This window comes from Pempheris klunzingeri, chromosome 9 (genome assembly GCF_042242105.1).
Source record: "Pempheris klunzingeri isolate RE-2024b chromosome 9, fPemKlu1.hap1, whole genome shotgun sequence".
Classification (NCBI taxonomy): Eukaryota; Metazoa; Chordata; class Actinopteri; order Acropomatiformes; family Pempheridae; genus Pempheris; species Pempheris klunzingeri.
Genome location: NC_092020.1, coordinates 17736876 through 17755739, shown reverse-complemented (window position 1 = coordinate 17755739; position 18864 = coordinate 17736876). Strand labels below are relative to the sequence as shown.

Here is an 18864-nt window from a genome sequence, read left to right as displayed (position 1 = left end):
GATAGAGGTTTTTTTGTCTGGACCAAAGTGGCGAACGGACTAACACCATCCGGAGCAGCACGCGGCTCGCTTGGCTGAAAAGAAGCGCACACTATTTGAAATACAACAAAGCATTTTTTTAATGGCAAGACTAAAAGGAAGCGTCAGTCAGCCCCCCTGAGAATGTGTTGTTTAAATTATAAAAAGCAGTGAATGAAGCTGACAGAGACCGGAGTCATGGACTTGGACCAAGTTTACACGCTCTTCCTCAGTGAACAGCAGCTCTTGTTCTTCGACTTCTCATGACCTCCCACCTCATGTCAGTGAATCCAGCACCAACTGCTCACACTCGGCCCTGCTAATAATTACTCCTGACAAAGCCAACACATTTCATAACTCATAGATGTGATAATACTACTCACAAAGAGAGAGCCCACATATGCTTACCTGCTTTTAGTGAAAATAGAATAAATAGGGTTTGGAGTGTTATTGTCAACCACCCTGACGTAACAACTACTGCAGAATAGCTCATTTGTTCATTATTTCAACACTGCTCTGCAAATTTCACCACACATTGATCAAGATATTCCTGAACATGAACCAAAGAGCGGATAAATAGCCATTATGATCTGTTTGTATACTTTAGGCTTAACTGCTACGGGAGCATCTGTATATCATACTACTGTACATACATTATGAGCATGTAATACCTCCAATACTGTTAACTTTGCCTTTTAATAATGCACGGTGACACTATTAACCGCTAAAGAAACGACTGCGTGTGCCTACAATGCTATAGTTTTTAGTTTTCTAGCTGATCCAGATTTGGGATTCTGCATTAATCTCACACAAGCTGTGCTAATCGGTCCAGACCCTCGAAGTGCGAACAGTGAGGACATTATTGCCCGTACCACTCGAGGCGGGAATCATTTACAATATGTAATAAAGAGAGGTGAACATAAAGCATGAGCTGGGGGGGGAGAGTTTTTGACCTTTGTACAGAGTAAGTCCAGGTGACAGAGTGTCGCGACACTGAAAGTCCGTTTGCATTAAGGCAGATAGATGTGTAAACAGTCCTGGCTTTGGACCGGTTGTGTCTCTGTTGATGTGTATATGCACACACACACACGGTGCAAACAGGAGTGAGAGTGATGCCCAGGGAGACAATACAGTCGCTCCCATGTGTTGGGCTGAACTCAAAGTTAGTGTGCTCTGTGGCCATCCTCCTCCTCCTCCTCCTCCTCACCACCTTTCCTTCAGCACAGCTGTCGACGACAGTGAGGAAGAGCCCAGAGGAACCGTGCATTCAAACTGCTCGATCAGCATCTGACGGCACCCGATGACATCTCAGGTGCCTCCTGCGCTCGACGCCACGTTACGGGCTGTACGGCGGGGGCTTCTCGTCAGGGTGGTTGTGAGGAGGAGAGTAGCGTGGGGGGATCATAGTGGGCCACAGGTGGCTGGCTCCAGACTGGGAGTCATCTGACAGGCCAGAGGAGTCGGGGAACATGTAGGAGCCCTACAGGGAAGGCAAAACATTTATTAGATTGACATGTTAACAAGTTTGGTTTCAGAATCACTCATCACTGCTACTTAATTATGTTCAGTTCAGCACTTTATTTGTCCCCAAAGGGAAACATAAAATGACAAAAAACACAAAGCACATAAATATATTTAAAACCAAGAGCTCAGACAGCAACATTTAAAAATAAGTTAAATTATGGGTAAAACTAAAGATGTTAAGATATTTAGAATTTGGGTCCTGGATGGGTTTATGTGCTCCTCATACAGTTTATAGAAACAGCAGAGTGTGTGAAAGTCTTAATATCTGTTAGTTTTGGCTAATACAAGCTCTGAAACTCTGTGTTTGTTATACAGAACAGACTTTTCTGATGAGTATAATTTATTTAAGAACTGACTATTAACTTCTGCTATTGGCAAATGAAATATTTGTGAGCCTGAAAAGTTGTCCAGGAGGAAACGTGTACAATGAATTGAATTAAGCTTAAAATTTGGTGCCCGCAAACTTTAAGGAAACGTACGACTGCCAATAATCAATGAACCATGCAGCACTGCAGGTGAGACGTGGCTTTGTACCTGCAGGTCGTAGGCAGTGTAAGGAGGCAGGCAGGGGGCAGTGTTGTAACAGGAGTTGAGGGATGTGGTGGGTGGAGGAGGCTCTGAGGGGACTGGGGCTGTGATGGCCTCTGGTTCAGATGTACTCTCTGAAGCTGCAGAGGGAGTCTGACAAGGACACGAAGAATATTGATCAGCTTCTAGCAATTCAAACACCAGAGTATGACCAAAAAAATAAATGCTTAAAGATCATCGTGTGGTCTGAGACGTACCATGTCTTTGAAGCCTCCCAGCACTGCGGCAGTAATGATGCCCAGAAAGAGGGCCACGATGTTGAGGATGGTAGCGGACCACAACAGGTGGTAGAGGTGCACCACGTCCTGGCAGCTCTTCACGTCGGTGTATTCATGGTAGCCTCCAATCACCTCAACTCGGCTAGCCCAGTGGGTGGGACAGAGAGGGGAAACAGCCTATAGTCAAGCCACAAAAGTCACTAATAAAGTACGATGCTCTCCAACAGGCTCTGTGCATTTGTATTCAGGACACAATGAGAGACGTACAGCAGGAGTTGATTTACAGAAATAAATGAGTGTGTGTCTGTAAAAGTTCTGATGGTTTTCATTAAAATCTGAGAGGAGAAACCATTAAGGAGAGCTGCTAGAGACACAGAGGACATGGGACACAAAAAGGACATGCACAGGAAATGGCACCCTAAAAGACATATTTCTATGATGGGTTACGTCATAAAAATGAGTTGATAATTAATGGCCAATATGGTTCTAGAAATAAAAGGGACCTACTTCCAAATCATGGATGATTTCCTAAACTTTTTCAAAACATCTTTATTCTGAAGTCCCATAAGAGGATGTTCTCTGAAACAAAAGTTAAAAGAAAATAAACATTCTTCTTCTAATACAATCAACGTTGCACTGCAAAAAAATTCTCCCACAAAAATGGCACAATGGTACACGTCAAAAATCCAAGCAATCAAAACAGCACAGCAAAGCGAGTGGCCAGTTATTCAGAGGATTGTGAGGCGTTCGGCCGCTAAGCGTACTCACTTCCCACAGTTGTAGAGGTCACAGCAGTAACAGGTGTTGCTCTTTACGCGCAGGTTACAGGATGTGCGCGACGATGTCTGACAGGGCACCTGAAGGTCAAACATTACTTTACAGTCTCTTCACTTCTTCTGGCTAAACAATAACTAATGCTTGTGCTGACAGTTCAGGTCAAACACATGCAATGAGGATTATTCTGTAAACAGGAAGTGAAATCTGTGTCTCTTACATCGCGCTCGGACGCAGTCTCACCGGAGTGATACTCACAGCGGCCAGCGTACAAAGGCCTCAGGTCCTGCAGGACAATAAACAACATTTTTATATATTTCATTGCACAATTCATCACTTGTGTACTAACAAACAAACACTAAGCTGGACTGTGCCAGTGCAAATAGCAGCAACCTGAACTCTATTATGATACAATAAACTTATATTGTTTTGGTCAATATTGAGATCAAGAATATTCATTAGTGTTTGGGAGAAAATTACTTTCTTTTTGAAATAAAAACTTGAAAATGTTGCCTGTTAATCACAGGGGGCTGCGATCAAACACCTATGAAGGGTCAGACACTTTACCTGTGAATAGGACGCATTTGACTGGATGCAAGCGCTTTAGATACAAATAATCAACATTGCACATAATGACATTTAAAGGTCCCATATTTTTTCTGTATTTTCAACATAAAAAAGTGTGTTTGATGTGTCAGCAGACCTTGAAACAATGAGAGAAGACCATCCTCTCTCTTTTTTTTCCTGCTCCATTTTTCAGTAAATGTGTGAAAACGCTCTGTTTAGATTATGATGTTGTTATGGGATCTCTTTAACATGTGACATTCTTAAGGTCTTCAGCAAACGGACTGTTTTCGCCCACTGAAAACCTCCTGAATCAGCTACCAGGGAACACAAAGATGCCGCAGGCTAGAACAAAGCAGCAAACTGTTTTCAGCTGTAGCCATGTCTGCTATGAGGAAAATATTGAGTTTTTTTGAGCATTCAAACCATGTAAACTTCTGACCTCCAAATACAAGTATGAACCTGAAAATGAGCACAATATGGGACGTTTAACTATCAACTATAAAAATCATGATTGGAGGTTAATGTGAGGTTGAGGTAAAGCAATAAAGGATCGCGTCCTAAACGTGACTTAGTTTGAGAAAAAATCTTTTCTGTAAAGGCTCATGCATATCTTCAGTTTCATATATACAGGTGCATGGGAGGAAATGTCCTCTACAAGAGAGAACTTCCACACACTGTCCTTTTATTTGCAATAAGCTTTATATTAGAGATACATTGTTTTGGTCCTTAGACCATAAAAGGTCCTTAGATCGACTAAATCGAGGTGAAAAATTCTGAAATATTTACGAGTGAACAAAAATGTAGATAAATGCAACAAATAGTGAGAAAGATGACGCTGTATAACTGTCCATCTGACACTTCCTCATATTTCTTTTCCTAATTCTCTTTCATTCAACAGTGTGCCGCTTTGTAGTTTAGTGAACAAAAAACATTTTGAAGAGAAGATTTCTCTTCAAAATGTTTTTTTTCCATTTCACTGTCACCACTGGCAAATAGAAACCTGCCAATGGTGCTGATCTCCCTTTTCTCCAAGCCATAACCTATCATAGCACAACTGTTGAAATTGTGCATTAGTGGTTATTTAATGTTTTATGTGCTTTATGTAATTGGTAACAATCTCCCTCTACCACAAAACATAGATTCATCTCACTGAGAGGGGAGCAGCAGCTGCTACAGCCTGCCACGTGTGGGCAGTGCCCTTGCACAAGGGCATATGCTTTGATATATGTCTGATGCAGCGTTAATGGGGGTGGCATTGATTAATAAGCTTCTCATGAGTTGTACTTATTATGCATATTCATAATTTATTAGTTTGGTTAAATAAGTAGAAGCTTCAGTGTTACTTACAATGTGCCTTGCAGCAAAAACTCCATCGACAATAGCACAGCAGAAGGCAGCCACCACTCCAAAACTGATGAAGACGATGGATGCCACTAACTGTGGAATGAGGCACAGCAGCATCAGCTTCGTCGCTATGTTTTTACACATGACTTCAAACTCTTTGATTTTTATTGCTTCCTCTCACCACACCTGTATTGGGTTACATATTGAACACTAATGCGTGTTATCGTGCATGTGTGCTTCCCTCCAAGTATGAATACCTCTGAGCTGGATGAGGGTGGAGGGGGCTGTTGACTGGCTAAAGGACAACAGTGACAGAACGCTGTGGTTGTCACCTCGCTCCAGTAGTGTTCGGTTCTGGCAAGGCGCCCAGCTCTTTACTTTATAGGCAGTGAAACACCCCACCTCCCTCACCACCCGCCACATTCGCCTAACTCTCCTCCTTTCACTCCTCAATGAAAGCCAGCATGTATTCAATTACACATCACCCCACCCTGTCTGCAGCCACCCCTGCTCGCAGGAGGGAGGCTGGGCGAGTGACGCAGCCGATTCAACAGCTAGAGGTAACAAGGATTTATTCCTGTGCCCAGATTTCTACGTTGCTAACAAGAATACAACCAGCATGTCATGGATGAATACTTAAGATTTGGAACCAAATTTTCAGGGGTTTTAAACGTCAAAATGCTCAAGACGATAGACGATAATTTATGACCACCACTGGCATATGTCATATAAGAAAATCCAGGTTTTGTGTGACTTTCAGGAGTAACAAACCCTTTACTACATTGGGCAGAATGCTAAAAACAGCATCTACGTGTGTCTGTTTCTACATCAGTGTGCACTTAAATCATGAGCCTTTATTATGACCAATAATTCCAAACTTACTCTCTTTGTTATTGAGGCTGAACCACAGTATCATTCCCCATCAATTAAAATCCACTTTTTTTTAACCTATTTACAAGTATGAAATATATCAAATTTATCTTAACTTAATTTATTTTACTGAAAATTAGGATTACAACAAGCAATTACTTTGATATTAATTAATCTGCTGATTATAATCCAAATGAATCCATTTTTGCTTGGGATCTATTAGAAGATAAGATTCATTAGAGATTGTTTTGTACAACCAAAAGTCCAAAATCCAAATAAAGCTTGTAAATATTTACATTTAAGAGGCTGGAAGCAGTGAATCCTGCTTCATGAAGTAACTATTTATCGATTATCAAAATAGATGCCAATTAATTTTCCGTGGAAAATTTCAGCTCTCCTGACAATGTAACAACACAAACATGTCCTTAATTCACCAAACCATAAATAACATCAACACATGTTCTATGTTTTCTATCTTTCTTACTTTGCCATAACATTTTATGGCACACAAACCAAAGTCAGCATGTTGTAACTCACACGCTGGCTGCCCCCTCTGACTCTGCTGCATTATGGGAAAAGTTGTCACGGTACAAACTCATTCTTCATATCAGTCCTGACAGTCACTGCCCTGCACTCCCCACCTGCTCCGCTCATCTGCAGTCTCCTTCCCCACATTCCTGTGTGGACCTCTGTCCTCCTCCACTTACACCCTATTTCTATTTCTGGCTGCATCTCCCTCAAAGCTCAGGATACTTTGCTCTGATACGCAAATCTCCTCAGACCAAGTGGGACTCACAGCCTGGGTCAGGTCTGCTGTGTCTATTGTCACATTAACAACATAATCAAGCAGTAGACTGACGTAAGGGTAATTGGGACTGAGGGACACAGTTTGCCGACAGTGTTCTGCGACTATGGAGCCACCAAGAGCTGAAAGTGATCTCAATGCACAGAGGTAACATAGATCCTCTTACCATCTGCCTCTTGTTCTCAATCAAATGAGCGCCGATAATTCCCAGAAAAGAACCAAAGCCCAGCTGAGAAGAGAGAAAATAGCTGTTAGGGCATCTATCTAATTAGACTACAAAGCTTTGATTTCATAGTGCAGGGGGATAAATCAGTGTTTCTCTCATGCTCTGGAGAGGCATGTTTACAGTGCTATTAACTATTAGATAAGCACAGTACATAATGTGAGGATTAGTGAGATAAAAGCTTCTCTCAATCACATGTTGTAATTCAAGACTAATTTATTTATACTATTTATAAATAGTAATTCCGTTACATTTTACTAATTTACGTTATGAATCTATGAATCTTGTATGTGAGGTTGAAGTTAGGAGAAACATTTATAGAAATATAACTGACACACAGCAACTGCTTTCCTGGTGGGCAGAAAGCTAAAAGCTGAGTCCTGTGAAGAAAACACAATTATGGGCTAAGATACTTTGCCTCACTCAGCCTCTAATGACAGTGATGCTAAATAATGAATGTGGGGAAAATTCACCCCTTGGAGACTTCCAATAATTAGGTTCATCCAGGAGTGGGAAGAGCTCGCTGGAAACACTCACACCTCACTGATAATGAACTCTCTGACAGCGAACAGGTCTGCTGTGTTTGTGCCTGCTGGTGTAAATGTGCGCTCACGATGACTCCTGGGTAGTAGCCGCCCACGGTGATGTTCTGCGTCCTGGTCGTCGCTGCCAGGCCAAAGATGAGGATGAGCACAGATACGATGAGCAGCATCACCGTCACGATTATGGATTTCCTCTTCCTCCTCTTAAAGGAACCTATAAGGCAGCAAATAAGTGAACATTACTGCTAATCAGTAAAGTGATGTCAAGGATGGGGCTCAGCTTGACTCCACTGTGAGTGCTGATGTAATGGGAAGTAGTTAAAGACAGTCGTGACTGGACTGGAGTTTCTCTGGCTCTGTCACATCAACAATCAGCGGCCAACTCTGCTGAAGTGTCTACGAGCAAGGCACCAAAGTGCTTTGACACTCTGATCCTATTTGTGCTTTATGTGCATCTGTAGAGGAAATATGCTAAGAAATCAACTTTAAAAAGGCATCTGTGAAACACTTTTAGAGTCATCCTCTATCAGTAAAACTGTAGACATGATGAATTATGGCTTTGGCTTACTTGAAATACAATCTTTAATTTAGTACTCAACAAAGCCAATTCATTGTATAAAGGGAAAGTAACTTCCATGATGAGGCTCAGTTTGTTTGTGTTTGAGAAACTACATTACCAGTTAGCTTATTTTTACGTTGCTCATGATTGAAACACCAACAGTAAACAAAATAAAACAAAATACCCACTTTCAGCTTCACATATTCATACTTTCTTACTTTTTTTTTTAAATCACAGGTGGCTTGGTTAAGTGAGAAAACCTCCTGTCATACTCAAAATGTCTGTTTGATTTGAGCCATTTACAGTGAAAATGGCTCATAAAAGAGCACATAAAAGAATTACATTTACCAGTAACAAACTGGTTATGTAATGTTTACATTAAAGAGACTTTTTACAGTTGATCTGTGACGAATAGTTTAATTCTATTAATTCAATTAATCCTAGTGGTCCGTGGGTTTGAGATGTTGATCGTATAATCGCAACACAAATCTTGCTGTCCGAGGTCATCCCTGTTATTCTATTACTCTCTGCCTTCATCTCTTCTCAGCTCTCTGTACAGTGTCTAATAAAGACATAAAGATGCTTTTTCAAAAGGTCCAAATAGGGGTTACATTTATAAATCCGCATTTTCATTCAATGTAACTTGAACCATAAAATAGAAACTAAAAGTTCATTTCAGGAGTTGTATAGCCTCAGGAAACTTACATCTTTTAAACCGGTCAGACTTAAAACAAAGTTGTCTGAACCTCGTCTTTTGCTGAGGTCCATCATAATAAACTGAGGACAGAAATGGGAGGGAGTGACCCGTAATCTTAGATCTTAACTATTTGCTTGAATGCATTTGTTTCAGCAGTTGTCAGACTAATGAACCAAATCATGATTGAGGAGGGTCCGTCTGCCTCTGGTTGTGTTTGCATCTTCCTGTTCGGTTTTTCTCCAGTGTTCAGAGAGCTCATCAGAGAATAACAGATCATCCAGGTCACCTCTAAATTCTGTTTTATCAATTTCTGGAAACCCAGAGTTGACAGACGTTACTGCTACTGACTGCTGATGCTCCAAACTGGAGATCAATATGAAATACATCAGTGCCCACCGATATGCCAAGCAGGGTGACGTATATGGATTCAGTCAAATTTTTATGGTGCCTGCAAAACGAGGGACACAACCTCTGAGATTATTGATCTAGAAAGATATGTACAATCTTGCACAGCTGGTCCTGGCCTTGAATGCTAATTTGCAGTTGACTGACACAACACACGTGGCTGTTTAGCATCAGTGTAATTGTTTTTCCGTAATATACATCCCCTCTGCTGTAATGTCTAACAGACCATGTCATCCAATCCTATCTTAGATCAAATTTCATATGAAATACAAACAATTTCACTACTTTATGTATATTCCTGATAGTCAATATAAAACCATTGTTGATATTTGATTTAATCAGTGTCCTCTGGCTCTAGGTTAGATGTGTTTATTCTATGCATTTCTTTAAAAGAAGATTTAAAAGAGGTCTGAGACCAGGGGACCAGAAGAAGTTTAACAATACTCAAAGTAACCCCCCCATGTAATAGAGTCACATATGGACATTTTAATAGTGCTCTAATAAGTGATTACTTTTCTTTCTCAAACCTTGCCTTTAAGGAAACAGGAAGTCTAGAGCAAACTCATAAGGATGCTCCTACTGTTTGTTAACCAGCAGCAGAACAGCGTAGCATGAGCACAACAATCAACAATATAGCTACTACTACATGCTGAGAATTACCTGTTTTAGGCTGCACTAACAAAACACACACTGATTTTCTCCTTACACTAATTCCCGTGTTATAGCTTTAATTTTCATGGCAGCAGCCGAGCATCCTGCTAAAATCACTGTCGGGCATGTTACCCATCAGAGCCAGACACCCAGGCTTGCTCTGGTTACTCAACATACCGCACCTGCAGTGACGCGCTGCGGCCTGGACCAGAAAAAACACACACGGTCTGGTGATGCAACGAGTGTTTTTGTCTCATTTTGCAGGCAAAAAAAAGCACCGTGGTTGCCTTTTGAATACAAAAAATACAAACATGAATATCAGGATATTAATATTGTTGTGTATAAGCAATGCTGCGCTCATACAAATCAATGCATTCTGATTAAACGAGGATGTTATTTAATTGATAAAACCTGCTGCAGACACGCCGTTGACCTTGCACACACACACACACACCCACCCACCCATGCTTGTCTCAGAGAGGGTCAGTCCGCTGGATTGGAGGCTCTGGGCAGGAGGCATGCTGGCCGGAGGATGTCTAACGCAGTCCGCCCGGGCGATCCTCTGTGCAAAATTAAGAAAAACAATAATCACGACTCACTGTTATTCGCTGTATATTTGAGGGCTGACCGTGTGCAATCGAGAGCTGAAGCAGACGGTGTGGCCGCCTGTTGTGGCATTCTCCGACAACAGCCCTCCGTAACCCGCCGGGCCCGAGTCCGGCTCATTTACATCCCCACGGCTGCTGAGACGTCTGTCGGTCTCCGTCCTCACGGTGTGTCGGTGTCGGACGGTGGGTCGCTGCTGCTGCTGGCTGTGTGTGCGCATGTCACACACGTACTCAAAAACAACAAGTACTCCTACGGTCGTTACTTGTGTCTCAAAGCGGTGTAACGATACTCAGCTAATTATCAGTCAATTATTATCAGTTTCCTCCGAAGTACGTGATTGTTATCTCACGTTACACCGGCACGAAGGCACCCTAACTTACAAATTAAATGCAGATAATTTAATACGATCGATATTATCCTAATACTGCGATATCTGTTGATAAAATTCAAGATACATGTATACATTAACCGACAGATGAGTCGTTCGCCATTTTTAGGTTAATTAGCTAGCTAGCTAATGAAGTAACTTTAACGGTTAACGTTTGAGGCAGGTAACTTTACTTTATCTGAACACTTGGAAAAATTGGTTTAGGGTGTAAAACGAAGACTTTGCTGTTTAAATACTGCTTTAAGTTAATTGCAAATGCGAGTAATTATAATAATAGATTTTTAAAAAAACGTCTCAGTTAAAAACCGTGACTGAGAGGGAAGTAACTGTATCAGTAACGAGTATCCATGGTTACTACCTGGAGGTTTGTCACTAAAAGCTAAATAGTGGTAAAATGTTCAGACTGACAGTCTGTTTTACATCACATAGTCATTAAAAAGTAGATTTAATGTGTTAAATGTCCTCCATGTGTGTGTTTGCTACACAGGTGTGTTGGTACTTATGGTTTCAGCGAGGAGTCAGAGGGTTCCATGAAGAGACCGAGCGCCATCTTCTGACACAAACACGGCGTTGCATTCAAGGAGCATAGACTGTGTAGAATCAGGGTTTTATTTCTACAGTCTATGAGCAATGACACATGATGCCTTCATGTACGTCTCGTAACTCTTAAAAGTTACTTTTTTGTACAGAATTCCTTCTGGTATGAAATAAATTGTTTGTGATCTTATATTTTAATTTTGAAAAGCCATTAAAGTGCATTTAATCTGCAGTGGCAGGATTTAAAGGAGAATTTCAAAGTCAGATATGAGACTGGAATAATTAGGGACAAAATAATCATTCAGCACTACCTAAAGAATCATTTAGACATACTTATGTTATATTATTAAATAACAAAATAGCTGACTAAATAAATAAGATTTAGTTTTTCCCATCTGGAACTTTATTCCTGGCCCTTTTTAAAAAGTACATGTAACACTATTTAGACTGTCATATAGGGAAATTCACTCTACAGAAACTGTTATTTGTTGTATTTGACCTATTATTTTTATTCAAGTCATTAAAAATACAAAAGTATTTAGTTAACTGAATAAACAAAACATTTAAACAAATATCCTGGAAGCTTTGTGTATACTCACACACAGCTTGCCTGATAATTAAAACATCAAAACGTCCTCTTTCTGCTATTGTGGTGCACACAGTTTCCTGATTACACAACCCAACTTCATTTTTCATTTTCATTTTTAGGACGACATCTTCACACAGTGTCATGGCTGCCCAAAATAATCCCATTTATATGACAGGAACATTTTTCAAAAAACTGGAATGAACTTAAATTGCCATATGCCCTGACATGATAAGGCCTCCTGATCTAGTGATCTTAGCTCTTTGTGTTTGTCACAGATTTATGCTTACATGTTGTATATTCCTGAATTAATGTAAAATCACATCTAATCTGTAGCTGGGTGGCCATTAGACATAAACAAAATTGGACACTGGACAGAGTGGGATGAACATGGGGTTGGCAGTCCCATAAAGGGCCAATGCATAGAATATGTAGCCTGTAATGCAGACAGGACAGTTTTAAATAAAGTTTTCACTACTTTGCATGGAGGTGCTTAAAAATCTTTTCTGCAAATGTCTTCATGTGGTGATACACACACACATAAACTCATAAACACACACACACACACACACACACACACACACTCAGAGGAACACGTGCACGTTTTTGCCGCGCAAATCTCAGAGAACAGATATTTTCCATGACGCAATTTCTCTTTTCATGTAAAAGAAGAAGAAAAAAAACACACTGTGAAAAGTCCCCCTCTCCCACTTTTACATGGGGCAACAGAGGTTTACGTGACCGGAGTGCAGATCAGGTCAGGGATGAGGACTACTTGAACTTCTCCAGGGGGAAGCTTCTGGTAAGCAGTTACTGCGGGACTCTGTGGAGGTGCTGGCAACTGGATTAGTATGCATGCATGTGCAGGGACAATACCCAATGACAGATGTTTAATTTATGATGCTTTTGTTACATGTTAAATGGACAGAGTGCCCAATAAGAATAATTCTAAAAGTTTGGAAATAATTTTAGAAGGTAACGTTGATTGCCGAATGAGCGTCTTTGTGCATGTACAGTATGCAGCCAGGCGGTGATTGACAACAGTGTCTTGTGTTGGGATAAGCTATAAATATTGTATTCAGGCTCTGCTTCAGTCTTAGCCCAGCTTAGCAGACAATGGTTGATGGTGTGCGTGTGCAGAATGCAGCCCTGTGGTCCAGGCCGCTGCCAAAACGTCTCTGCAACCAAAAAAAAGCACTTTGTATCCCACCCCCAGTTTTTCTCCGTCCAGCGTTCATTCACTATGATGCGCGCCTAGTTGAAGGAGGTTCTCCACACCAGGTCCCCTCTGCGTGCCTAAAACTTTCTAATGAAATCCCCAAACACTTTTTGACAAACACTGTTTTTTTCTCTGGGGGTCAAGAGGGTTTTCGACTTATTAATCCACGTTTTTATTGAGAAGAAAACCTCAGGTATGTCCGATTTTTCATTGAAGTTCTATTTGTTAGAATTGCAGAAATTATCTCTTGAGTCTGCTGCTGGATTCATTTTTTCAGATAGATTAAAGTTGTGGTGAAAAGTTTTGAAAATGTTGCTGGACTTTGGCAGGTGTTGCACATGTAAAGATGCTTTGCTTTAATTCAGAGGCATGGGAGATGTGATTGGTTTAACAAGTACCTTTTCTCTTTCTGTGAAGAACATGGAGCCCAGTTCCACAGAGGGAGGAGCTGAAGAGAAGCTCCTTAAAAACCATCCACCAGGTCTTGTAAGTGCTGAAATTAAATAGAAAACACACAACAGCATTAAGATCACTTTACTCATGCAGCAATTAAAGCACATTTTCCACCAGAAATAAAGGTTACATTTAATAAACAGCACAGCTATCCATCAGTCAAGCTGCTCTAGGTTGCACAAGATTCGACGCTCATAACAGCACTTTAAACATTTAGCAGTGGATTCTTGTAAAGGTCAGACTCTCACAAGCGAAGTGACTTGTGTCCTGTGGTTGCTCTGGGATCTGTGTGTCCTGGCCCCGCGGATGCTGAGAGTCAGTGAGTAACATCTGGCTGTCGAAGTGACCCTCCAGCTCTGCTGTCTGCAGCTGCTGCTCCAAGCAGGAGGGTCCACTCAGAGGAGGTCAGCTCTCCCAACGAGTGCCACAAAGGTCACCAGCGGGTTTATAATTTGCAGAAACAGGGGACAGGACCAGCAGTGCGATGTTCATTAATATGCAGAGCACTCTCTGGCAGTTTATATCGCCGGTCATACTCGGAGCAGAAGGCATGCCATTTTTTTCTGGCAGTGATTTGAAAAGAAAATAGGTCGACTGCACAGCTTAGCAGTTGAGAATATGTGTGGTGAGGGCTTTTTCTCTTCTTCCTCTTTCCACCAGCCTCACAAAGTGATCCTCAAACACGGCCAAGAGCTGGAGGAAGAGCAGGAGGAGTTGGCCGAGCACCAGCCTCTAGAGCAGGAAGACCTGAACTTTGAGAGATGGAAGCGCAGGCCGTTACCCAAGAGGACGCTCCACCAGAAAATAGACGACCTGAAGACGTACCTGTGGAATGCAGAGACCAACGAATTCATGGGTCGCTCCGGGAAGAGCTGGAGTGAGTTGATGAAGAACAATAGGTTCTATGTTGTTGGGATGTGAGGGGGGGATTGGATTAATGCTCAAGTACTTTATTTTTTTTAATGCATGTGTCAAATAATCACAGATCTAATGTTGAGTGTGTTACAGTAGAATCATCTTAAACAAGCTGAAGAACAGACACGGTGTTTGAATGTCTTTAAAAGACGCACTCAGCGACAGTGTAGGGGGTGAGAAATGTCTCTGCAGTCCAGTGACTCTGCTCACTGTGCTGCGAGTGTGTGTGTCCTTATGCTCAATGTTTACATAGGTGCATGGACAATTCAGAGTGTCCCGACAAAAACAGACTGCCTGGGGACGTATCCCCAGCGGGAGCGCACTGTTCCGGGCCTCGCATTGGCCAGGAATCACATTCCTCTCCATCTTACCATGCTCTCCACAGCCTCTTTCCCAAAGCCTTGGCGACCTCATCGCTGAACTTAACATGCTTATGGCCCCTTAGTTGCAGTAAAACACGTAGAGATGCTCGACTCTTTCTTTTTTTTTAAATCCACAGAGCTCACTGCCACATTTGGTACAAGGGGAACTTTTTTGGCAGAAGCGACAGACCGGACAAATTTGTTGAGTCAATGATGATGGAGCAGCCTCTTGGTCCTCCAGGGTAGCTGATATGTGACGCCGTTGAGCCCCCCTCCCTCAGCTCCACTGTGCACAATGGCAAACATGATCCATCTGAGAGTAGAGAGAATATCTACAAGGAAAGTGTGTGTTCCTTGCATAAGCTGAAATGCTGGATCCCAGGCAGAACTGAGAGCTCATTTCAGCTACATAACCAGTGTGTGCACACTTGTGGAGGAGTGGGGCCCATGTGTCTGATGAAGAAAGGCCCTGAGTTGAAGTCTGTGCTGTGTGTCCTGTGAGACGAGTGTGTAAGAGAGGACACAATACCAGAGTGGGGTGATTGGGGCTCCTTGGAGCTGGCCGGGCCTCTATGGCTGCAAAAGACCTTCACTACGATGGCAACCGGAGGTTCACTGTGTTCCTGAGTGAAAGGACAGCTGGGAGAATTCTCACTGAGCTCAAACAGAAAGGCCTTTGTGGCTCCGGGGACGCAAGGCTGGCTGCAGCTAGTCCCCTGTGAAATTGCCTGCACAGCAAAAGCCATTTAATTTAGGACACGTTTGGCTTGATTAGTTGCTAATGGACCATTAATTGAAAATTGCAGAACAATGATAGTTCTCTGGGATTCTTTATTATGGGGTTCTCACATTAGCAGTGGATTTTATACCATAACTATTGCAGACATGAGTGAAGGACAGTGATTTTGTATGAGTAAACAAATTAGTGACCATCCTGATCAAGGACAGTAGCTGGAGTCCAGACAGACCACACATGCTGGGAATTCTTTATGGTTCACTGTGTTTGTCCACTCAGATAAGAGAAATGATTTATGGAGAGCTGCCTGTTATATAAGACACTTTAGTGCAAATACTACATTCGAAATACTCTCCCTGATAACTTGTATTTTCACTCCTCTTTTAGGCCTCATCCTTCTCTTCTACGCTGCACTTTATATGTTTCTGGCAGCCATGTTTGGCGGCTGTTTGTTTTGCCTCATGTGGTCTATTAGTCCCTACCATCCCACCTTCAATGATAGAGTGATGCCACCAGGTAAATATAACCTCAAACTCACACCACTCCACAGCGTCCTCCCCCACTGTCACTGTCCTCTCGTCTCTCCGCTCGACTGTCCTTCCGCCTGTTGCTTCTACTTGAGTCTCAGCACAGTTGACTGTCTCTGCGTCTCCACTGGCAGGTATGACGATGGCCCCACACCTAGAAGGCCACGAGATCGCCTTTAACGCCTCTGATCGCAAGTCCTGGAAGAAGTACGCGAGGTCTATGGATGAATATCTAAGATGTGAGTCGGAAGTGGTTGTGGGGGGATAGTGTTGAAGCTGGAGGGGGGGGGCTGATGAGGTTGTTGAGTTTAAAATGAAGCAGGCATGCAATGAGTTAATCCTCATCTTCACTACCTTTGTCCCCTTTTTCCATTTGGTTCTTGCGGGGCATGCTGGGAAGGGAAGCCTCTTTGTGGGCAGAGTGCAGCCATTCAATGTGGTTTTTTTTTCACGCCCAGCTTTTGTCAAGCTTCCTTAATCAGAGGCCTGAGTCTGGCAGGGCTTTGCTGTTGCAAGAGTTTATTTATGCCCTCCTCTCTCATTCTCCCTCCTCGCCTCCCTTCCTGCCTCTTTCTCCCTGCTCTCCATTTTCAGCGTACAACGATGCCGCTCAGGAGAGGAAGAATATTCGCTGCGCACAGGACAGATACTTTGTGCAGGACCACTTGGAGGAGAGCGCAGAGCGTAAAGCGTGTCAGTTTAAGAGGTCCTGGCTGGGGGACTGTTCGGGGCTGCAGGACCCCCACTATGGCTATTCTCAGGGAAGGCCATGCGTCCTCCTCCGAATGAACCGGGTAAGATGAGTGTCTGTCACCACAGCCTGCAAAACAGTGCGCCTTAAAAAGTAGAAAAATGTACATCAGAAGAGGGAACATAAAACAGCAGGGACACAGTGTGTTACTGCACATAGTTTTCTCAGTGAGTGACATCTTGTGGCCACTTCAGGGAGAGGATGGAGCCACTGAGGTGCACTTCTTTTTGTCTAGGTTAACTGATGTAGACTAACATTGTGGAAAGTTAAGCCACTTCTTATATATTTTTCATAAAAGTTAGAATTAAACTTTTGCATTCAAGTGTTTTATTATTTATGTATACAGACAGAATATAGAACCAAAACAGGATTGAATAATACGTTTTACTGTTTTTCTTTGCACAATGACACTTTTTTTCTCACCATTCTTCCTTTTCAATAGATTCTTGGTTACTTACCTGGCCAGGGCAAACCAATAAATGTGACATGTGGAGTTAAGGTAAAGTAACCATCAACACTCTTTATTGTAAATTTATATCAGCCAATAAGAGTCAAGAAACAACAACCTTTTTCTCTTTTAGAAAGGACCTCCAGAAGCTCTGGGAGAAATCCAGTTTTTTCCTAAGAGCATTTTCGACATGAAGTACTACCCGTACTATGGGAAGCTCAGACATGTGAGTGACAGTTTCACCTCTGTGGATAACGGCTGCGGCATGTAGTCAGTTATTATTGAAGTCTGAAGTAACGCCTGTCATGTGTTGACCTCCTCTGTCTCAGGTAAACTATTCTTCACCAGTGGTGGCCGTGCGTTTCGCGGGAGTGCAGTATGACACTCACATCCAGGTACAATGCAAATTGAATGGAAAGGGCATCATCAATGATTCACCCACTGACCGCTACCTGGGCAGTGTGACCTTCTCCTTGGATATCGGAGCGTAACGTAAAGATAGCGCCACCAGCAGGATGCTCCCGCGACAACGAGGCAGGAAAATGTACAAGAAAAAAAATGATGTTGAAACATTACTTTCCATGAAATATGTAATTTCCCTCTCCTCATCTTTCACTTAAACATCCACGTCTTCTGCTGTGAAACGAATTCCTCAAGAAGTAGATATTTACTCTTTTGTCGTATCTTTGTACCTTGAGCGTGCCACCGCCACCTGCACCCACAACAAACAGTGCTGAGCACAGGACAAGTGCATAGAGTTGAGATACAATTCAATTCCTGATAATTTGTAATGATTAGCAAAATTAATCAAACTAAATTACACTCTGCCCAATAGTTAGCATTTCTGGCTATGCAAATCCAATTATGACTTAAAACATTAATAGGCAATTAGAAATATTGTTTTATCAGGTTAGATTATGGTTTCGTGTGAACATTTTTGTGTGATAAAGTGTACTAATTTGTTTTGCATTATATTTTTCAAACATGTATATTGTAAGAATTCAAAGAACTATCATGCAAACACTGAAAGCAGGACTTGTACTGTACTTACACAGTAAAAAAAAAAGACATAATAAATGACTGCAAATACACTATTACTATATTTTTGTTGAATAGAGCAGTATTATACATTTATGATAAAGCATCACAAGCCACTTCTTGCCTTCTTTTGTAAAAACATTTGCTTTTGAAAAATGAAATACTACACAAGACTGATCAATAAAGAGACATACTGTACTGTGAAATAGTTTGTCAAAGGTCTGTACCATTTTAAAAATATAACTATTTTTGTGATAGTATTAATCCTGCCTGAACTGTGCTACTAAACTTGGTATCAATGTTGTATTTATTCCTATTTTAGTTATTATAATAAATACAATGTTCTGGTATGTACTGTAAGTTTTCTTCCCCGTGGGACTAATAGTCTGCATCAACATTTTTTTAAAGCTCTCAACACATCTTAACTCTCTACAAACAGTAGTTTAGTAATACTATAGGAATAGGAACAGCCTCTGTTTCACTACTTTGATGACAATTTTGAACTGATTC

The 18864-nt window shown here is 41.8% G+C and overlaps 2 protein-coding genes across 3 annotated transcripts; one reads left to right on the top strand and one right to left on the bottom strand.

Annotated features, from left to right (window-relative positions):
* Nucleotides 1-12: 12 nt before the first annotated feature.
* On the bottom strand, nt 13-10610 carry tmem255a (transmembrane protein 255A). 2 transcript variants are annotated; one of them, XM_070836570.1, is made up of 10 exons: nt 10248-10610; nt 7545-7687; nt 6875-6937; nt 5037-5126; nt 3343-3408; nt 3117-3205; nt 2856-2927; nt 2328-2490; nt 2077-2223; nt 13-1498 (listed from the first exon to the last, which is right to left on the bottom strand). In XM_070836570.1, the coding sequence occupies exons 1-10, from the start codon at nt 10303-10305 to the stop codon at nt 1355-1357; spliced, it is 1035 nt and encodes a 344-aa protein (XP_070692671.1). In that variant the 5' UTR covers nt 10306-10610; the 3' UTR covers nt 13-1354. The 2 variants fall into 2 exon arrangements, with proteins under 2 accessions (XP_070692671.1, XP_070692672.1); XM_070836571.1 differs by lacking the exon at nt 2856-2927.
* A 2553-nt stretch (nt 10611-13163) lies between these two features.
* atp1b4 (ATPase Na+/K+ transporting subunit beta 4) lies at nt 13164-18642 on the top strand. Its single transcript, XM_070836915.1, has 9 exons — nt 13164-13317; nt 13542-13610; nt 14238-14454; nt 15978-16106; nt 16252-16356; nt 16712-16911; nt 17311-17367; nt 17450-17542; nt 17646-18642. Exons 2-9 carry the CDS (start codon nt 13545-13547, stop codon nt 17805-17807), a joined length of 1029 nt encoding a protein of 342 aa, XP_070693016.1. The 5' UTR covers nt 13164-13317; nt 13542-13544; the 3' UTR covers nt 17808-18642.
* Nucleotides 18643-18864: the final 222 nt, after the last annotated feature.